Raw genomic sequence first — 16,463 nt, forward strand, 5'->3', positions numbered from 1 at the left:
CAGATATGAAAGTAGCCACAGTCTTAATCTCAGCTGGGAGCTCTACCCGGGGCAAAGCCTTTGTTTCTTAATAGAAAATACATGTGATGGCTCAGCTCTGAAATACTCTCCTTGCAAGTTGTGTCTTGGCTGTGATTTTCTCTCCTTGTAAGTCAATTGCCCTAAAGGAGGAGCTGGCTAGTAGACACGTAGATGGGACACTAACTCCCTGTGCCTGAATGTATCCTTTAAAAGAAAACCAAACAATTACTTAGTAACAAAGAGGAAGCCGTGCTAGTCTATACACTATCAAAACAAAAAGCAGTCAAGTAGCACTTTAAAGACTAGCAAAATGGAAACCATTTTGCTAGTCTTTAAAGTGCTACTTGACTGCTTTTTGTTTTAAACAATTACTTGTTCAACTGCTACACATTTCATTCAGTTTTACAATATATTTTAGTGTGTTTTGGCTAACAGTCTAAAGGGACTTATTCTCATTTGCACCGTCCAAGCTGTGTGAAGTGCAGTTTCGGTTTTTGTGAGAATCATGCCTCTCGTGTTAGATCTTCTAACCTTCTGGACCAGTTGAACAAGTAATTGTTTGTCTTTCTTTTAATGAGGGCAATGGACTCTCTGTTTGTCAGCCTGTGGTTTCAAGCAACTCAAGCCCAGAATAAGAAGCAGTGTTGGCATTGGCAGAGCTCTGTGGGAGCCCCGGGGAAGGGGAAGGCCTGAAAGTCAGTTCAAGATAGGCAGAACCTGCCAGGGAAGTTGACCAGAACCTTCCCAGAGTGTAGCTACTGATAGTTGATATTCTCAGTCAATTTTTATGACAACGTAAAGCTATCTCATTCACTCAAAAATATAAGAAATACAAACCTTATTTGCACAAGGTAATGTTCTAAAGCATGCAGGCTGCTAGATAAATATGACTAGTACTTTGTATTATAATTCTTTTATATTTTTCTCCTGAAACCCTATGATCACATCTGCCACATGTCTCTGAATTTCTTTGGTTTGATCATGGTTTCTTGTACCACAGTTTCATATTTTTATCATTTAGGCAGTGTCTGCACTACAGAGTTCTCTTGACAGAAGTCACTGTTGATGGATATTTCCTGACATAACCTCTGCTGACAGAACATGTCCACACCAAATAGGGGCTCCCCCTGTCGACGTCCTCTGTTGACAGAGAGCAGCCAGACTGCCCAGCCCTCTGTCTACAGAACAGCCAACCAGAAACTCTGCAAACAGAGTGAACCGGAAGACCTCTCTCTTGACAGAGGCCCCTCCGGAGCATCTACACTATTTTTAGTCGACAGAATCTGTCAACAGAGGCGCTATAGCTCATACGATCACAACAGAACTCTGCCTGGAAAACTGCTGGGTTCTGTCAGCAGATTCTCGACAGAATGCATTTGTAGCGTGGACCTCCATGATTTTGTCGGGAGATGGCCTCTTCTGTCAGCAGAACTCTGTAGGGTAGTCCCAGCCCTCGAGTGTAACATCTGCACATTCCCCTTTATTGAATTGCTTGATTTTATTTTATTAATCCTGAAAATAAATTATTAAGGGTTGTAAATAAATGAAAAGGAAAAGAAGTGAGCAGGAGGAGACATGGGACTAGAAATTCAAATGTAATTTATTTTTCCACCTTTCAGTTCAGTGTTCACAAGCTGCAACTCAGAAAATGCAGAGGATACCCACCGACTCTACTTGCAGATCACCGGTTTCTTAAAGGGCCTTTTCTTTGCTAACACACAGTTTCCCCAGGTAGGTTTTGCCAAAGTGCTTGTTGTACATGAGGAAGCGTATTCTTCTGAAGAGTAGATTGGGATTTGCACTTGATGTAATTTTTCACATATTTCCCAGGATCATCCAACTGGAATCTTAGGCTTCCTTGCTTTTTTTTTTTTCATTCCTTCTGTTCCACAGATTAGTGGACTCATCATTTAGGGTCCAAGGTTCAGTTGCTTTATTTGCAGTGATAGAGAAGACATGGGGGCCATATTTAACTCTGGAAAACATCACTGTTATCACTGGAGCTGTCTGGCCAGTGAACAGAAAGCCACTCAGATTGCAGGTCGCTTCTCCCTCCTCATGGGAGACTGGGTCAAGTCCCGAGCTGCAGAGCTTGCCTGGGACGTGGGAGCCCAAGGAAGTCCTAAGCCAATCCTGTTTGCTTGTGGTCAACATCGAAGAGTTGCAGCTACTTCTGCTTCCTAGGTTCTGTCGTGTGATTTTCCGTGATATAAAAGGTGAGGAAGGAGAGGGAAGAAGAAATAGGTACAATCAATATATGTGTTTTCTTTTTCACATTGAGCATGTGGGAGTGTAAAGAATGGCAGCATTTGTATCTGCATGCACCCGGTTGTCACAATGGGCTCTCTCTTTCCTTTCCTCAACACGGTGCTACTAGAGTGTGAATGATTGTAGTCATGAGTCTATCTCGGGACTGCAACTTTCAGCTCCACAGCCACATGCAGCTCTTTAAAGACTTCTTTGTGGCTCCTGATGCTATAATTGGAAGATTTTTTTTTAAAAAAAAAAAACCCTCCTGATGATTTTCGATATGTCACTGAACATCTAAAAGCCCAAAACTGAACAACCTCCTATTTAAATAGCAAAATGTTGGATAACTCCCCATTTAATATGTTCAGTGCATTGTGAGATATGCGTGTGTGCTGACCTTAAAATAGGGGCTACCGCAAGTGTGGTTTGACATTATTAATTAAGGACTGTCTGGTATCCACATGCATTGCAGCCCTTGAATTATTGCGGTTTTTTACCAAATTGGAAAGAAATGGCTCTTCTTGCCTTTTCATTGCTGACCCCAGGCTCTCTCATCCATCTGGCTGTGGAGGGAGGGAAGCGGTGGTGAGACATTTTACGCCATGAAGAGAGAACCAAAGTGAGAAAGACAAAAAGATTTGTAGAACCAGAGGAGGCTGTGGGTTAACCTGCAGTCCATTGGCTGAGGTGGTTCATGATACAGTTGGCACAACCTTCGAGATAAAACCAAAGGGCTGGGCACTTTCATTCCTCAGAAATATCAGGTTGTCAGTTGAGAGATAATTAGAGGGGAAACCAAGGAGAAATCCCTTTATAATGAATATAAACAGGTGAGTTTCCCATGGTATCTGCTTTGATTTAGATAACTGCAGCACAGCGCCTGCAAGGCAAAATACAACCTGCAAGATTCTTGGTCTGAGAGCAGAGACAGCTCCGCATCCCAGCATCCACAGACTCTCCACCCAGGCCCTGTCATAGACGTTCCTGCAAGCACTCGGTTAACTCAGGAAATTGGGCAATGTTAATGGCATAAAACACCCAGAATGGATGAGCTAGTTTCCTTAAAGTCCATGGCGTACAACAAAGGTCGGGTGACGGATGTAACTGACACCAGGCTGTATAATGTGTAGCTGACCAAATAATAATGTTATTTTAACCCTGGGCTAGAATTTTCAAAACCGTAGTAAGTGAACATTGCTGTTTCAGGTCCCTGACCTGCTTAGGTGCTTTTGGAAGTTCACTAGAAAGCCATGTAGGTGCCTAGATATCTTTCAGCATCTACCCAGTAAGAGCCTAAGTCACATTGAAAATAAATGGGATTTGGGAACATAAATACTTAAGTTACTTTTGAAAATACATCTGCATGACCAAGTTGCCTTTAAATATCCCCCTCCGCAACTCCCCAGTCTACTGAATCTTGCACTGGTGTGATAGGAAAGACTGGGTGTGGCTCCATTGTAGTGCAAGCTGATGCACAGGCCATACCTCCCGTCTGTCTGCCAGAAATGTATCTGACTCGGGCCAGCAAGAGCGACTCCCTAAGGCCTAAGAGCGGTGGGCCCCAAGGCCTATCTAAATCACACCATTTTGCAGCATGAATGCAGTTTGGGCTCCTGTCTGCCAAACTCACATCCTGAGAGTCCACCAGTGCTGCCCACAGCCCTGCGTTCCTAACCTTCCTTCCCAGGATGAGCTGGTTGACTGCCAGGAAATGGGAGCCATCCCCAATGCCAGCTCTGCTGCTCAGCATTTAACACCTCCATTTTATTCTGATTGCTGAAGTACAAAGACCATGAACCATCTCCTGCACAGCCTGTGACCACTAAACTGAAATCCTTTGTCAAGTGTGCTACGACCTGGTCATAGGCCCACAGTAAGCTTCTGGTGGCTGGGTGGTGTAAAACGAACAAGATGATCCATCCCAGTAAGAAGACCAGAAATGACCATATGTACCAAGCAATAAGTAGTGTTGGGATTCAGCGGACTGGTGACCCATCCAGGGAGTGGATCTAAAGGCTGATGAGTGACTACCGGAAAGCCAGGGATGAGATGCTCAGCTCTGGGAACTTGCCATCATCCTGTTCCTGTAAGGAAGGCTTTGCCTGGGTACTAATCCCCCTGTAATTCCTGATACTCTGGCCAGACGGGATGGCAGCCCTCTGACCCCCCACACCTCAGCACAAGGGGGTGGGAGGTGGCAGCAGGTGTCTGATCCAGCTAGCAAAGTTACGAGAGGATCCCACCTGTCCCTGAAGGGGTTCTGCCTCCAAAGCAGACGTAGCACATCCTGGGTCCATACTCCGAGGAGCTGTTTGACGACCCTCTCAGAGGAGCCGGGTGCTGCAGAACTGGCAGTGGAAGCAGAGGAGGCAGAATGTCGCCCCAGAGCCTGGTAAGTGTTTGGCTCTATGTTTGCTGTTGTTAATATGCCTGAAGGAAGGATTGCTGGGTGATGACTCAATGCCATTTTTATGACAAGCTGGGGGAGCAGAGTGTTCCCCTGTAAGCAGTGCGCTCCCCCGCATCTTGGCATCACCTGCAGCCACAAGCTGAAATTACGAATGGAGGTGGAGAAGCACTAACAAGAGTTGAGCAAGCATTTAAAATTAGTTTTTTAACTAGGTGCTCACACATTCTGACAGACACATTCTAGGATGGTAAAAAGTACCAGCCTGTGTGTTGCCTTCCCTTTTAGTGCATCACACCATGCAAATCAGTTGCAACACAGCCTGATAATCTGCCTTTAAACAGGAAAGTCTATGTGGGCGTGCACAAGGGTGATGAAATCAGTGCCCAAAATACAGCTGGTGGCTGTCTGTAGTCAACAAATTGCCAGGGAAGGGGACTGACCATTTAGTCCTTTGAGAGTTGCCATTATTATGTGTGTTTGCATGTTGTCCAGAGGTAGATGTAATTCAAGCAGCACGGCTCGTAAACTGGAAAGAGGCAGTAATCCACATGGCTTCTAATTCAGCAGCCTGTTGATTCCCCACATGAATTTTGACCTACTCTCTTTTGCAGATAACTGCAAACTTTTCCTGTAGGGGGAACTCACATTTGCCAGGCCCTCCTTCGTAGGACACTGTTTGCCACCACTCATAGAGACCACCAGACACCATAAGCTTGAAAAGGTGGGGCACACACGGCTGACTTGCCATGTGCTGCCTGGACTACACCAGCAGTATCCAGTAGGAATTCAGAGATCTCCACACTTGTGGTTGTCGTCTTTCCATATTTGCCACGTGATTCGCACTTCTGGACCCCCATCTCTAAATAAATGCCGCCCACCTCCCCCAGAGCCAGGCACCCACCAGCCCCACCCCACTCTTAACCGAATGCCCTTCCACAGAGCCAGGCAGCCCCAGCCCCCTCCCCACACCTATTCTCATTCAATGCCAGCAACTCACCAGAGCTGCCACCATGTGTTTCTCCCGCCAAGCGGCTGGACGCCTGTGTGAAGTGGGTGGACGGCATTCCCCATGTGTGCTCCAAGAGCTGCGTGCGGCTCGAGACCCACGGACTGGCCGCCCCCCGTATTTGCCACAATGCAGCGTCCTGTTCACCACATGTGGTGAGTGGGGAACATATTGGACACCATGGGACTAGACTGTGTACTCGCCAGTCAGACCCCGTCAGGGCTGTTAAAGACGGATAAGCTTTAGAGCAGGGTGGGCAAGCTGCAGCCTGCAGGCTGCATCTAGCCCATCAGTCATTTTAATCTGGCCCTCGAGCTCCTGCTGGAGCGCAGGGTCAGGGCTTTGCCCAGCTCCACATGGCTCCCAGAAGCAGCAGCATGTCCCCCTTTCAGCCACATCCTACACACAGGGGCAGCTAGAGGATTCCATGCACAGCCCCCATCCCAAACTTTGCCCACCCACCCCCAGTCAGCTCCAAACCGCAGCCAATGGGAGTTGCAGGGGTGGTGCCTGCGACTGGTGGGCAGCACACAGAACCGCCCAGCTGCACCTCTGTAGGAGCTGAGTAGGAGGGGAACATGCTGCTGCTTCCAGGAGCTGCTTGAGGGGGGGAAAGTTCAGCCCAGAGCCTGCATCCCTCTGCCCACTCCTACACCCCAGCCCCTGTCCTAGTTCTAATCTGCCTCCTGTCCCTCCTTTGGGTCCAGCCCAGCGAACACTCCCGTACCCCAAACCCATCACCTCGTGCCCCACCCCAGACCCCCAGCTGGAGCCCACACCTTTTCCCCTCCCCACACTCAAATCTCTTCCCCAGCCTGGCATCTCTACCCTCTGAGCTGCTCATTTCTGGTCCCACTGCGGAGCCCACAACCCCAGCCAGAGCCCTCACCTCCTCCCACACCCCAACCCCAACTGCATGAGCCTTCATGAACCTCCGTACAATTTCCATTCCCTGATGTGGCCCTTGAGCCAAAAATTTTACCCATCCCTGCCTTAGATACTAACCTGCAGTTCATCCCCCAACCCAGCTACAATGGTCTGCATTTGTTTCATGCACAACATTTTAAAATTACTTGGTACCACTGGGTGGGCGCACTTTTCACACGGCTGAACTGCGGTGTGTCCATGGAGCTTCTGGGAACCAAGGTGTTACACTAGCAGTAGTTTGAAGCTGAATTTTACAAAGGGATTAATTTTGGCCTTCCCACACCACAGATACTTTTTCTGAGGACACCTCCAGAACCTTTTTTGAAGTACTGAGATAATGCTGTTCTGTGTTTGATGTCTGATTTCAGGCCATTCCACCTCTGCAACCCAGCCACAGTCCAGCAGGCACCTGGGATGTTGAATGGTCCCAAGTGCAGAAAGAGGCAGCAGTTCTGTGATGCACTGATGATGGCCAACGAGCAGACACCGCACCAGAGGGAAAAGAATGCACAGCAGACAGAATGGCACTAGCGGAGTGCCAAGCACAATGAGAGGATTCCCACAGTTTGTGGAACAGGAATGGCTCTGGACTGAGGAGGAGGAGGAGGAGTGCAGCAGAAAGATCTGTTTAAGAGGCATCTTGCACTGATGACCGCAAGACTCCAGGCTTCTGTCTCACCCACACTTGGGCCTGAGTTCCCTCCACAGTACCGTGTCCAGAGGACCAAGAATGCGTTGGATAGTGCCGTTGCTGGGTGGCCTGTGCAACCAAGATTGAACGCTGGTTGGGCAGGGCAAATGCACCTGCATGGTCCTCCGCGCACCTGCAGTCCTCCAGTCTTGTGCAGTGTCACCCAGTGCGCACCGAACAAGCTAGCAAAGGAATGGATCGTGGGCAGCCTGGAACAAGCAGAAATAGAGAATTTGCGCGGGTTTCACCTTGTTGCACATATTTCACTGTTTTGCACCATTCAGTATTTCTGATATGCATTTTATTTTATCATCGGTTTTCGCATTGAGCTATTACAATGTTTGAATGGTAGCTGGCCTGCCTGACAACCGTGTTTTTAGTAACACTGCCACGTTCACCAACAGACACTTTTATTTAAGAAGGTGTATTCCCATCACTGTGTCACCTCCCATAATGTGTATTCAAAGAATAAAATAAAGAACTGATGAAGTACAACTCAGACTTTGTGTTCAAACACAGATTTCTCCCTACATTTATTCAGATCACAGTGAAAATCCACAGTTCAATTCACACTATTGTCCCACATCCACATTGTATAAACAGTCATCTCATCCACAGTTAACAATTCATGACAAAAACATACATGCACTGATAGTGTACAGCAGCCATACTTCATTTGTGGCCAAATGGCTGTACAAATACAGCCATTTGTGCCGTTCTCCCTCTCCCGTGAGTCCATGTAAGTCTATAATGCCAGCTCACAGAGCATCCCTGATTTCTGGTACCTGAGCATCTCCTGCTGCAGCTGTGAGAAATGCAGCGCACCGTGAAGTCGGGGTTAGAATAGCTACAGCTGGGGAGGTTGCTAGGAAGCCTGGGATGCAGTGGTGCGCACAGATGGGAGACCCACCAAGTCCAGCTCTTCTAAACCTACAGTCAGTGTGGACGCTCATTTCAAGGCTCACGAATGCTAAGCCGAAGGGCTAACATGCCAGAGCACCTGGGCTTACGCTGCAGTGTAGATATACACCGAGAGAGCATCCAGCGTGTTCTTCTCTGCTTCCCTGAGCTCCCAAGAGAGACGCTTTCCTTACGTCTGTCCAGAGAGGGACACAGCCTGCCCTTGCTTTAAGGGCAGTGGGTCCTGATGGCGGGCTGTTGGTCAGTGGGATCCACAAAGCTCCTTAGTCTCACTTCAGGCACCACCACAAGCCACAGAGCCTCACTCGGGGGCTGGCTGTCCCTGGCGACACCTGCATTTTCACTCTGGGCATGCACATTGCAGCCTCACGCTGGGCAGCTGGCAGCTGCCCGTGTGCTGCTGCCTCACCATGGTGCCTGCACAGCCACCCTCCAGAGGAATTCGCAGCTAGGGGAAGATGGACTTTTAGCTGCCTAAGGCTACGTCTACACGTGAAGCCTACATCAAAGTAGCTTATTTCGATGTTGCGACATCGAAATAGCCTATTTCGATGAATAGCGTCTACACGTCCTCCAGGGCCGGCAACGTCGATGTTCAACTTCGACGTTGCTCAGCCCAACATCGAAATAGGCGCAGCGAGGGAACGTCTACACGCCAAAGTAGCACACATCGAAGTAGGGATGCCAGGCACAGCTGCAGACAGGGTCAACGGGCGGACTAGCGCTTCCGGGGCAACAGCTAGCCGCTCCCTTAAAGGGCCCCTCCCACATACACACAGCCTGCACAGCACGCGGTCTGAGGAGCCATAGGCACACAGACCCCGGGCGCCGCAGTCATGGACCCCCAGCAGCAGCAGCAGCAGCAGCAGCAGCAGCAGCAGCAGCTAGAGGTCCACCCAGCCCTCCCGGCAGGAGCAGGGCTTGCCCTGGCCCATGCCATGTGGGAGGCAGCTGAGTACCTCCTTGCCCCAGGGGAGGAGATGCCCCCAGGGCAGCAGGGCTCAACCCCTACCCCTGCAGCACCCCGCTCCACCCCCCGCCTCACACGCCGGCGGCTGTGGAGCTACCCCACCAGCACCGACTGGTGGGAGCGGCTGGTGCTTGGGGAGTGGGACGACGACCACTGGCTCAGGAACTTCAGGATGAGCCGGCAGACATTCCTGGAGCTGTGCCAGTGGCTCACCCCCGCACTCAGGCACCGGGACACTGCCATGCAGCGTGTCCTCCCTGTGGAGAAGCGGGTTGGCATCGCTGCCTGGAAGCTGGCCACTCTGGACAGCTACCGATCCGTGGGGCAGCAGTTCGGTGTCGGAAAGGCCACCGTCGGGGCTGTCTTCATGGAGGTAAGAGAACCCGCAGGGGGAGGCCAGGGCAGGGCAGGGGGGCCAGAGCAGGGCAGGGGGGCCAGGGCAGAGCAGGGGGGCCAGGGCAGGGCAGGGCAGAGCAGGGCAGGGCAGGCCAGGGCAGGGGGGCCAGGGCAGAGCAGGGGGGCCAGAGCAGGGCAGGGCAGGGCAGGGCAGGGCAGAGCCACGCACACCCTGCTCACCCCTCATTGGAGCTGTCCCATGTGCTTTCTCTGCAGGTCGTGCGTGCCATCAACGCCATGCTCCTGCACAGGCTCGTGAGGCTGGGGGACCCACATGCCACTGTCGCCGCCTTTGCCACCCTGGGCTTCCCCAACTGCTTCGGGGCTCTGGATGGGACTCACATCCCCATCCGCGCCCCGCATCACAGTGGAGGACGATACCTCAATCGGAAGGGCTACCATTCTGTCGTCCTGCAGGCCTTGGTGGACAGCCGGGGACGTTTCCAGGACATTTACGTGGGCTGGCCTGGCAGCACCCATGATGCCCAGGTTTTTCGGAACTCGGGCCTGTGCCGCCGGCTGGAGGCGGGGACCTACATCCCCCAGTGGGAGATCCCTCTGGGGGACACCACCATGCCCTTCTGCGTCATCGCAGATGCGGCATACCCCCTCCGGCCGTGGCTCATGCACCCCTACACGGGCCATCTCTCCACTAGCCAGGAGCGCTTCAACGAGCGCCTGAACCATGCGCGCCAGGTGGTGGAGCGCTCATTTGGCCGCCTCAAGGGACGCTGGAGATGTCTCCTGACCCGCCTGGATGTGGGCCCCAACAACATCCCCCAGATTGTGGGTGCCTGCTGCGCCCTGCACAACCTCGTGGAGAGCAAGGGGGAGACCTTTCTGCAGGGCTGGGCCGCGGAGGCCGGCAGGGCACACGTGCAGCCACCTGCTGCCCCCAGTCGGCAGGTGGACCCCAAGGGGACCCGGGTCCGGGAGGCCCTGCGGGCCTACTTCGACCAACAGGCCGCGGGGTGAACTCTGCCCAGGCCCCCTACTGCCCGCCCCTTCCTCCCCCACACTCCTGCCCCAACGCCCACACCATGGAGCACCCCACCGCCCCCCCCACCACTTGTCCTGGACAAATGACAGCACGAACTTGTGGCTGAACGTAAATTTTTTTTTTTCTGGCTGAACCTTTTTTTTGGGGTGTAAATAAATATGTGAAGCACAAACAGAAAACTAAGTACAAACGTTCAACCAAAGCAATATGTACAAAAATAAAACAATCCAAAGAAACAACTGTGTGGCATACATAATAAAAAGAAAACCAGGGAGGAGAAAGGGGAGAACTATTTACATGGGGGGGACGGGGCAAACGGGGGCACCAAAAAAACAGGGTCCAACTATATACAAGGGGGGGGACCACGTCCCGGGCCCCTCGCCCCTATAGCCCGGCACTGGGCGTGCCCGGCCGGGAGCCCCGCCGCGCCTGCAGTCTGGTCCGCGGCTGGGTGGGAGCGGGCTGGACCGGAAGGTATCAGTGCCGGCGAGTCTCAGGTGGCTCCAGGGGTCCCTCGGCGCTCTGGCCCTCGCGGGTGGGTGGTGGGGCGACGGCGGACGGGCCGGCAACAGCCGGAGCAGCTGGTGGTGGGGCTGCAGGAGCGGGCAGGGCGGGCGATGGCTCGGCCGGCGCGGCATGGGGGGCCAGGTAGTCCACGAGCCGGTTAAATGTCTGCATATAGGCCTCCCATGCCTCCTGGCACCAGGCCAGCGCCCGCTCCTGCAGCTGGAGGTGCTGCTCCGAGACCTCCAGCTGCCGGCGGAGGATGGCCAGCAGCTGGGAGTCCGTTGCCGTCGGCAGTAGTAGGCGCGGGGTCCGCCGTCTAGCCCTCCGCGGGGCCGGTCGTTCCTCGGCCGAGGGGCTGCCCTGGAGCGATGGTCCCGGAGGGCTCTCCGGGACAACTGAGGCCTCGCCGGCGCTCTCTTCCGGTCCTTCTGATGGTGCAGGTGCAGGTGCAGGACACAGGAGAGGAGGGGGGAAAGAAGAATGGAGACAGGCGTTAGTGTGGGCCCTGAGCCGTGGCCTCTGTCCCCCCCGCCCTGTGCTGCAGGTTCCCCATCCCCGTCCCCGGGAGATGCTGCTGTGATGGATGGGGTTCAGGGGTCCCCCTGCCCTGCACCCTGTCCCCTGGTGGGAGCGACTCTCACTTCACCCCGCAGGGTCTGAGAGCAGGAGAGGTTTCTTAGGCCACAGATGGCCACTTTCTGGCGGGAGTGACAGCACCAGCTGTCGGAAGAGACAGTCCTTCCAACCCGTCGTGGGGAGAAGACCCCAAGGGGGGCCCCTCTGGGATGCAGCTTTCCCCCTCCTCAGGCTGGCTGCCTACCAGCTCTCCTTTCCCCTAGCCTCTACCTGTGGCCCCCGCCCTCGCCCCCCAATTCCAAGCCAGCTCGGCTCCTCCCTCCTGTTTGTTCAGGGCAGAGGTGTCACCTGCCAGCTGTAGTGCCAGGATCCTCCTTTGGCCCTGGGAGCTCTTCGGCTCTTGTTGCTCATATGTAGCCTGAGTCTCCCTTTGGCACTCCCCCCACTCCATCACATGCTGCTGCTGCGGGGTGTCCCACCCACTCCGCCAGGGGGCCCCTCGAGGTTCCGCTCCCCCCTGGCCTGGGGATGGGGCATGGCACTGTCATGCAGGGTCGGGGGGGCGGGGGCAGGGGCTGATGGCTGCAGTGCTGTGAGGGCCATGGCCCTGGTGTCCTTGGGGCCATGGCCATGTGAGCGTGTGGGGGGCCCTGGACACACATCTATTACCCCCGCCCCTCAAGCCCAGGGGTGTCCACCAGAGAGGGATACCTACCTGTGGGTCTGCTCCCACGGTCCGGAGATCCCTGGGGGTCGGAGGCCCTGCTGCGGCTCCGGGATGGCAGGAGGAGGATCTGCAGGCTGGATTCTGCGGAGGAGGAGCCCCCCTCCTCCTCCTCCTCCTCCTCCTGCCGCGATGTCCTGGGGGTGGCCTCTGGGGGGGCCCCCGGGGTGCGGGGCTTGCCTCCGGGGCAGACTCCAGCTGCAGGGCCTGCTGGGGCTCGTCAGCCGAGGTGTCAAGGGTGGCCGGAGGGGAGGAGGTGTGCCAGGAGCCCAGGATGTCCCTGAGCTCCCTGTAAAAGGGGCAAGTGACGGGGGCGGCCCCAGATCGGCTGGCCGCATCCCGGGCCCGGGCATAACCCTGCCGCAGCTCCTTCACCTTACTCCTGACATGATCAGGAGTGCGGGCAGGGTGACCCCGGGCAGCCAGGCCATCGGCCAGCTGAGCGAATGCATCAGCGTTCCGCCTCTTGCTCCCCATTACCTGGAGCACCTTCTCCTCGCTCCAGAGCCCCAGCAGGTCCCGCAGCTCGGCCTCCGTCCAGGAGGGGCCCCGCTGCCGCTTTCCAGACTGGCTGGCCCTCTGGCTGGGCTGGCTGCCCTGGCTCCCCTTGCGGGGGGTCCCCTGGGGGCGCTGGGGGGGCTCCTGGCTCGCCATCGCCGCTGGGTGGGTGCCTGAGGGTTGTGCAGGCTGCCCGCGTGTGCAGGCTGCAGCCTGCACGTTGCCTCAGCTTCCTGCAGAGTCAGGGAGGGGGAGGGGACCTTTAAGGGGCCGCTCCACGCGGCCACCAGTGAGCTGAGGGGCTGGAGAGAGCGTCTCTCAACCCCCCAGCTGATGGCCGCCATGGAGGACCCGGCAATTTCGACGTTGCGGGACGCGGATTGTCTACACTGTCCCTACTTCGACGTTGAACGTTGAAGTAGGGCACTATTCCTATCCCCTCATGGGGTTAGTGACTTCGACGTCTCGCCGCCTAACATCGAAGTTAACTTCGAAATAGCGCCCGACGCGTGTAGCCACGACGGGCGCTATTTCGAAGTTAGTGCCGCTACTTCGAAGTAGCGTGCACGTGTAGACACAGCTTAAGACTCCTGCAGGGACTCAATCCGGAATGCAATTTCAGAGCAACCCTGCTAGACTGGGGCCTCAGGCAAGGACACACAAAACAGGTACAAGTTGGACCTCCCTTGTCCTGCACACTTGGGACCAGACTGCTCCCAAGCGAGGGAATTTGTCAGACCAGAGGTGGTCCCCTGCTGCTGGTCCTTCAGCCTGTCGCTGGCTCCACCTCTGCCCCCGGCTGGCAGCTTACCACTGCCCTGGCTTCCCTGGCCCCAGAGTCCAGCCCTCCCATGGCTGCCATGGCTCCAGCTCCCAGCCCTACTGCAGCTCCCCTGCCGCTGCCAGGCCACCACTTCTTGGCCACTTCTGGTCCCCATCACCAGAGTTCCAGCCCATCTCCCAGCTATCCCCTGCTCCAGGGTGCCAGGTTCTCTGGTCCAGCAACATCTGGGGTCCTGCCTGACCCTGGATGTTGCCAGACCAGAGCGTACCAGATTTCTCCTGTCGTAGGCGGGGAGAAGAGCACATTGACAGCGGAGATAAGCTTGGGGATAGGGTACTCAGCCAGACTCTGGGCATCATCTGCCTCTTTCCCCACACACACAGTTCATGGCCCCCCCGGCTCCTGAGGGAAGAAGCGGGGGTTAAACAGGAATTATCACCTTTCCCGGGACTACCACAACCACTAGCCTCTAGTCCAATCACTACGTAAGCGTTGCCTTTAAATGACATGGGACAACTTCAGCAGCAGAGCTCGAGGGAGCCCCACCTCACCCTGTGCCATATGCTAGTGACCAGGGCACTTGCCTGCGGTGTGATAGATCCCTGTGCAAATCCCAGGCAGAGGCGGGTGTGCAGTGGAGGTTCCCCACGTCCCAGATGAGTCCCCTATGCCCTAAACTGAAGATCACAAGGAAGCAGTTCCATGCCACCCTCCCTTGTTTTGGGTCTTGCACTGAGAGTCAGTCCTCCACCACTTGGTGGATCAGTAGCAAAGCTGCGTGTAGTCCAGACGCAGGTGCCTGTCCTTGACAGGGCTTAGGCCTCATCCCTCCCGTGGGTGTTGCTTGGGTAGCTCACGTACTGGCTTTGTGAATCTCATTCTCTGGTGACTGTCTCTCCCGTCAGCGTATAGGAGCCCAGGCACCTAACAGGGCTTTGCGGAGCACAGTGTTGTTCCAGTGATTCCCTAGGCACCTAAGCGCTAGGCAGCATGACCCTGAGCACAACAATCGGTAAGGCCCTTTGTGAATCTTGCCCGCAATAGCTTGGGCAACGTGCTCACCCCCTACAAATCAAGGACCTGAGAGCTGACCATGCACCTTCGCGCTCAGTGGCAAATCGCTACGTGATGTCAGCTGGCCCAGGCCTGACTCCCACTTTCTCAGCAATTAGTTGTAACAAGGAGACTGGCTCAGCTCCAACAACCAACACGCTGACTTCGGCTGGCACGTGTCAGTTGGTGACTGACAGGGTGGGAGTGCTCACGCTCGCTTTGCTCAAATGCACAGGTGCCAGATCTCCCGCTTTGTAATAACCACAATCAACTCCCTCCTTCCCCCGCCTTTGCTTTCTGTTTTCCAGGACAAGGCGCTCCCGTTTGACTATGAGACCGTGATGCTGCGGTGCACGGAGACCTTTGATGATGAAGATTTGTAACCACAGGTGTTGCCGTTAACTGAAGCATCACAGAGCTTTGTGTGACGCGCGTGGGCTCGGCAGCGATGCTGCCCCCATTTCAGCGAGCTGCTTCAGGGCACAGATGGAGCACCTGTGTTGAAGTGATTTGTTACTGTTTACTGTACATTCCCTCATCAGTGCTTTTGTGCGGCAGTTACATAATTTATATGTTAAAATGTTTCTAGGTTGCAGATATTTATAAAGTTTTAAAAATGAGATTGTGTATTGCATCTGTTTTTGTTTGACTGGTGTTTGTTTAGCGCTTTTGGTTTTGTTTCTGTAAAGCGGACTTTGCATTTCATCAGGAATGAGTTTTTGTCAGATGTCTTGTTTTACCAAAGCAAAGACCAGTGCCAAAATCAAAAGATTACATACACAAGAGCATATCATGTACAAAAGGGCAAGGGTTAAGACCATGAGTTTTGTCTCTCATATTCATGAGCATTTATGTCCAGAAGGGACCATTAGATTATTTAGTCTGACTTCTTGTGTATCACAGGCCATTACGTAGCACCCACCTACCCCTTATTGCGTCTAGTAATCATATTTGACTGAAGTATCTTTTGTGTTTGGCTCTGAGGCATAACTTCTAGAAAGGCATCCAGTCTCACTATGACAACCTCACATGATGGAGACTCCACTGTTTCCTGAAGTAGTTTGTTCCATTGTTATTTACTTCACTTAAAATATTGCGCCTCATTTCTAACTTGAATTTTTCTGGCTTCAGCTTCTAGCCCTTAGTTTATGTTATGCTTTCCTCTGTAAGAGTAAACCACCATTTAGTACTTGGGACTTTCTCCCTGTACTTACAACCAAGTCACCTCTCAAGCTGCTTTTTGGTAAATTGAACCAATTGAGGTCAACAAAACAAAACAGCAGAAATATAGCACTTTAAAGACTAACAAAATGATTTATTTGGTGATGAGCTTTCATGGGACAGGCCCACAAAAACTCATCACCAAATAAATCATTTTGTTAGTCTTTAAGGTGCTATATTTCTGCTGTTTTGTTTTGTTGGACTACAGACTAACACAGCTACCTCTCTGTTACTATTCAGGTGAGGTCAGTCCTTCAGGTTAAGGCATTTTTTCCCAGCCATCTTTATCATTTTTGTGCCTGTTTTCTGCATTCTCTGGTCTTTCAATAGCCTTTTAAAAATATGGAAACAAAAAGTGTTGTTGTGTACGGGGGGAGGAGCTGGGAATGAAGAAGTAAAAAGCTGTTCAGACAGTGACTATTGAGCTAGTGAGCAATCAGACTTAATGGCAGGGTTAAAAACAAACCAAAACACAACAAATGAGGATTGCCCATAGGTGCTTAAGCAA

General features: G+C 53.4%; 1 protein-coding gene across 1 annotated transcript in view; it reads left to right on the top strand.

Annotated features, from left to right (window-relative positions):
- STRA8 (stimulated by retinoic acid 8) overlaps positions 1–15,275 on the top strand; it is a 34,307-nt gene extending 19,032 nt beyond the window's left edge. Inside the window, exons 5-6 of the mRNA XM_074983967.1 lie at positions 1,641–1,752; positions 15,043–15,275. Of these exons, the coding sequence (XP_074840068.1) occupies positions 1,641–1,752; positions 15,043–15,117 (187 nt within the window). The 3' untranslated portion in view covers positions 15,118–15,275. The remainder of the gene's footprint in view (positions 1–1,640; positions 1,753–15,042) is intronic.
- The last annotated feature ends 1,188 nt before the right edge of the window (positions 15,276–16,463 follow it).

Source organism: Carettochelys insculpta, chromosome 1 (genome assembly GCF_033958435.1).
Source record: "Carettochelys insculpta isolate YL-2023 chromosome 1, ASM3395843v1, whole genome shotgun sequence".
Lineage (NCBI taxonomy): Eukaryota > Metazoa > Chordata > Testudines > Carettochelyidae > Carettochelys > Carettochelys insculpta.